Source organism: Myotis davidii, unplaced genomic scaffold (assembly GCF_000327345.1).
Source record: "Myotis davidii unplaced genomic scaffold, ASM32734v1 scaffold137, whole genome shotgun sequence".
In the NCBI taxonomy this organism is placed as follows: Eukaryota; Metazoa; Chordata; class Mammalia; order Chiroptera; family Vespertilionidae; genus Myotis; species Myotis davidii.
Genome location: NW_006288719.1, coordinates 1,704,189 through 1,709,846, shown reverse-complemented (window position 1 = coordinate 1,709,846; position 5,658 = coordinate 1,704,189). Strand labels below are relative to the sequence as shown.

At 39.6% G+C, this 5,658-nt stretch overlaps 1 protein-coding gene across 1 annotated transcript in view; it reads right to left on the bottom strand.

Moving 5' to 3' along the window:
- Positions 1-4,110, bottom strand: part of KDELC2 (KDEL motif containing 2) — a 14,153-nt gene extending 10,043 nt beyond the window's left edge. The window contains exons 1-3 of the mRNA XM_006760821.2: positions 4,038-4,110; positions 1,140-1,337; positions 303-589 (exon numbers count right to left, since the gene is read on the bottom strand). Of these exons, the coding sequence (XP_006760884.1) occupies positions 303-589; positions 1,140-1,337; positions 4,038-4,110 (558 nt within the window). The remainder of the gene's footprint in view (positions 1-302; positions 590-1,139; positions 1,338-4,037) is intronic.
- Between the last annotated feature and the right edge of the window lie 1,548 nt (positions 4,111-5,658).

Here is a 5,658-nt window from a genome sequence, read left to right as displayed (position 1 = left end):
AGAACTTCTGGCAGTGGCCTTGAGGCTACAAGGGTCTGAGAGTTCCCAGAAACCTTGGGAGTACCCTGTGCCCTACTTACTTGGGATGGAGGGTGAAGCCACTTCCTGTGAATATTAAAGGAAAGGGAGAGCCATAGACATGGAGAACTTATAGCCACGCGGGAGGTGGACACCTCACGTGCACATTTCCAAGCCTGGAATCCAGTTCCATCCTTTGCCATTATTCTCCTAAGCATTTAAATATTACAACTAAGTACTTAAATGATACTGTTTGTAAAAAATCAATGAATTCATTCTCATACCTTTCTGGCCAGTGACAGCAAGATCTCATCTGAGAACATTTTGAAGTCTGTGTATTTCCCTAAAGGTCTCCGGTAGATGTGGTTATTGAGAATCGTGTAATGAACGATGGCACCCCTCTCTTCCCCGAACCGTTTTGGAACTTCATTTAGCATCTGCTGGAGATTAATGCTGGGAAAAGAAGCAAAATCTTTGGCAATCTGTGGTTCTTTGGTTGGACAAGACAGAGTTTCCTGCCAAGCCCCGGGATCCTCTTCTGGACACTCGCAGTACTCATGGTAGATGGGTCCTGGGGAAGGCAAAGCACACACTTCATTAGCCAGCGCAAGGCAAGCAGTTGTTTCTGCCCCTGTTGTGAACATGGGATGACTTCTTGGTGAATTCTAAGATTATCAGGAAAAATCTGCCCTAAACATGTCAGTGGTGAAAGTAGTTATGTCAGAGTCCTGCACTCCTATTTTCTGTCTCCCTTTTGCAATCCCCTAGAACCCTGGACGGCAAACTGCGGCTCGCGAGCCACATGCGGCTCTTTGGCCCCTTGAGTGTGGCCCTTCTACAAAATACCACATGCGGACGCACACGTACAGTGCGATTGAAACTTCGTGGCCCATGCACGGTACTAGCTAAACATGTAATATTTTTATAATTATTATCACTTATATCTCTTTAAGTTACTAAGTTTGTCTTTCCTTTAAATTTTCAAGTTAAATTGAGCTTCCCTTAAATTTCAAGTTAAATTGAGCTTTACTTTGTTCCATATGACTTCAAGGTCATCATAACTCATTCTGAAAGGCATGAAATCTACATATAAGGTTCTAAACTATGTAATAATCACTTACCTTTCAAAATATAGGGAGACTGGGCAACATGTTCATCACCATAAAGGACCTCTATCTTCAGCCCTTCATTGACAGATTCATACATCCTATACCTGATCAAAAATGTTCCATCATTCCTGTCCAAAGGTTTTGGGACATGAATCCGGACTAACTCTTTAGGTGAAAGAGATTTGATTACTACTTTAAATTGTGCTTGACCTGAAAGAAAAAAATATATAAATGACTCCACTACTTCAAAGTCGCTTTGTTGTAACAATTAGTGGATAGCTGTCTCTACAGAGGAGTTTCTAATTTTTCTACTATTAATGGTAAAAAAATCATTTTAGTTTGAAAGATCCTTGAGGCCAGAAACTATTCTGGTTTATGTCTTCAAATCAGGGACCTGACTCAACATTGATTCATTAGTCATTCACATAAAGATTTATTGCATGAACAAAATTACTTCATAAAAAAGCAAGAAAGAGGTGAACTTTTTGCCTATTTGATCTTTTCTCTTTTGGGTAGGTAAAAGCCCAGGTAGTTAAAAATCTGGGAATCATAAAATAACAGAACTTGAAGGCAATCCAACTCTTCCTTTTAAGACATACACAAGCTTTCTTTGTAAAGCATTATAATATCAAATAACCCTCATTTCTGAGGATGTTTCCTTTTGCTAACCCAAATTTCAAGCTGTACATCTAAGCCCATTTCTTTAAGTAGAGAGAGATTTTAGAGAGTTACACGACCATGCACAAATATGCGCGCGCACACACACACACACACACACACACACACACACGCTCATACACCTTTGTAACTACTAGAGTGCACTTCTCTAAGCTCGATTTCTCAGGTTGAAATGAAACAGTTACACAGGGATGATCTAACACCTCTTATAACTCCAAGACTCCATGGGTTTTCTGTTCGAGGGTAAATAATACCTACTTAGAAACCCCCTTCTAAGGGGGTCATTTATACATTTTTTCTCTTTTGGCAGGAGATAGCTGACTTAGGCTTTGACATAAAGCGGCAGTGATTAACGTTACTGTGGCCCAGGTATGAACGGTGAGACCTTTTTCTTCAGAGAGGGCAGAGGGTGTATTCAGTGCAGATCTGATCCTCAGAAGCTTTAAGAATCAAGATCTGCCCTGGCTGGCTTGCTCAGTGGTTAGGGCACTGGACTGTGGACTGAAAGGTTGTGGGTTCAATTCCAGGTCAAGGGCATGTACATCCGTTGCAGGTTCAATCGCCCGAGTAAGAAAACAACCAATAGATGTGTGTCTCTCATGTCAATGTTCCTCTCTCTCCCCCTCCTCTCCCTTTCACTCTCTCTAAATCAATGGGGAAAAAATCCTCAGGTGAGGATTAAAAATAAATAAATAAATAAAGATCAATTAGTGTCCTAACCATAGTTAATCATATTTAAAAAGTGGTGAATCCTCTGAAATCCACAGCCTAACAAACAATAAGTTGTGACCAAAGTATTCTTTTATCTCATATCCCTCACTGTGAAATTAAGCATATTTAATACAGGGGTGGGAAAAAGTAGGTTCATAGTTGTTCATAACAAATAATACAATAATAAATAAATAAATAAATAATAAAAAAATAACTTATACGTTTCACATACTCCCCATTGCAAACCAACTTTTGCCCACCCTTGTATATATTTTTTAAATTACTGAAAAAGTTTGTATCTCCTCTTTTTAGTTTCTAAAAGTAGCGAATGACTTTTCTATTTTCTTTTGGTCTTCACCAGTTTTATGTTTTTTTCTTGTGGGTCAGGAGAAATGTTTCTCAGTCTCTTCAATTTAGTAACAGTAATGTTGTATCTGACATCTTGCTATTAAATAATTGAGTACCAAGCACAGACATTTTTAGATATTTGAAATAAATGTGACAAAATTATGACGGACATTTGCCAGAAGAAATGACCTATAATAGATAAATATAGGGGGTGGTTGTAAAAGAAAGGTAATAATATAATGTGAAATTATTTAAAATGTTGTCCGGTTAGCTGAGATGCTTAATGAAACACATAAGCTTTTGATTTGTGTTATTTTCCACTTAGTTCCAGAAAGGCAAGAAGACTGAAAACCAGGAAGGCAGAGCCTGGGGACCAGAGAGCCATTTCCATGATTCCCTCCCAGACTAGAAACAGGACAGTTTTCTTGTCTCCTGACCAGATAGTCCTGCTCTCCATAAATTTATGATTTTAATAAACAAAACAAATAGAAGACAAGCATAGTAATGACTGTGTGATTTTTTTGGCTACTTTCGTAGGAATCCTTCATGCCTCTGTCATTGTTGGCATGAAACTAATGTTAGATTCAATGCAAAATAATAATGACCAAATAGAAATAAGCAATTCCAATCTCATAAAAGAGAAAATGAGAAGAATGTAATTGCAAATTGCTTCAAAAGGACCAAATGTGGATTCTCATTTGCCCTGCGGCTAATATAATGGAACAAAACTGAAGCTCAGCTTGAGTTTTTCTACTCCACAAATTCAAAAGCTAATAAATTGAGAATGCAGTGACTGTGTAGACAAAAAGAGGTTGCCAGTATCAAAGTCATAAATCATTACAATCAGAAATTCTGAAGACTTTTAATTTGGAAAGAAATAAAAAACATTAAAAAAAATCACCTAACCAGTCCATGAGCTTGAGGTTTTCACATGCATTGTCTATCTTATTTCTTTATTTTTTCCTTGACCAGAATCGAACCCGGGACCCCTCAGTGTTCCTGTATATGCCGACAGCTCCTTCCTTCAGTCCACAGGCCAACGCTCTATCCACTGAACCAAACCGGCTAGGGCTACCTTATTTATTTTCTATAAGAACTTGTTAGGTAGGTATTGTCACCGTGATTTTACAGACCAGGAAACCAAGGCTCCCTGGAAGAAGTTACGTAACTCACCCAAGGTCAAACGCATAGGAGTAACTGCCAGTGTTTGAACACAGCTTGGATGGATCCTTCTTTCAAAGCCCATCCTGAATCCACCTGGTCACACCGTGTCATGTTAGCATACGGGTTCCCGGAACTCAAAGTTGGAGGAACGACCTCTGGCACTCCTGGTTGAATGGAGCTATCGCCAGCCCCCAACCCCGTTGTTCAGAAGTTTATTAAGGGTCTCAGCAGCTGCCATTAAAGTGTTGAGCCACATGACCAAGGGAACAGAGTCCCAGAAGGACAACTGGTTTTGCCTTGAGGCTGCATGGAAGCCTCCAAAAGCGACTGGCTGCCTGCAGACCACGCACGGCAATTATACTATGGTGATTTGGTTAAAGGGAAAGTGCACTGAACTAGGTATCCCACAGCTGGCTCTGACATTTAGTAGCTGTGGGGCCATGGGCAAGGCATTTTTGCTTCACTGATCCTCGGTTTCTTATATGTAAAGTGAAAAGACTATCCTTCCTGTATCACGAGACAATTTAGGAGAACAAATTAAATAAAGCAAGTTTAAAAAGTAAAGTGCTACACAACTAGGAGGTAAGACTATTTTATAGTGATGTCATCCCTGATGAAGACAGGAGAGGACTGAGTAGAAAATGAATACAGTTGACCTTTGAACTACCTGAGCTTGAATAGCATGAGTCCACGTATATGCGGATTTTTTTTCAATAAATACACAATTGGCCCCCAATTTCCCTAGGTTTCACCTCTGTGATACAAACAACCACAGACTGAAAACAGTATTTTTGATCTGCAGTTGGGAATTCATGGATGTGGAGGGCTAACTGTATGCATTGTTTTATAACATTTTACATAAGGAATTCGAGCACCTGTGAAAGTTGATATCTGTGAGTGTCCTGGAACCAATCCCCTATGACATGGAAAAACACTATAGTTATGTTTTGGGGTAGTCAAAAGTTATACGTGGATTTTCGACAGCACCTATAACTCCCACCTTGTTCAAGGGTCAAGCGCACTTGTATTCTACCATCTTGCATGTTCTAACCACCCTCCCTCTACCCCAGTGGTTCTCAACCTTCCTAATGCCGCGACCCTTCAATACAGTTCCTCATGTTGTGGTGACCCCAACCATAAAGTTATTTTTGTTGCTACTTCATAACTGTAATTTTGCTACTGTTATGAATCGTCATGTAAATATCTGATATGCTATATGTGTTTTCCGATGGTTGCAGCCCACAGGTTGAGAACCCCTGCTCTACCCCTTCTTTCTTTTCTTCTACAATATTTACTGAGAATCTCTGCCGGACACTGTGCTAGATGCTTGGAATACAAAAATACCAATAGGTTCTGCCTATATTCATAATAGAAGGAAATACTCGGTTTAAGTCAGAAGTTAGAGAAATCAAGATATAGATAGGTCCTTTTCCCCGTCCAAGGTCTTAGACCCCCTAATTTCTGTCTGGGGACTCCAGTTGAGATCTCCAGATTTAGACCACTCAAGTTCACAACATGTTTGCTATCTCTGTACTTGAAGATATGCCACATAACAATGGTATTCAGATACTATTAAGTGAGAGTGATAATTACAGTAATAAGGGAATCTGGGTAAGGCATGTAAGACAAT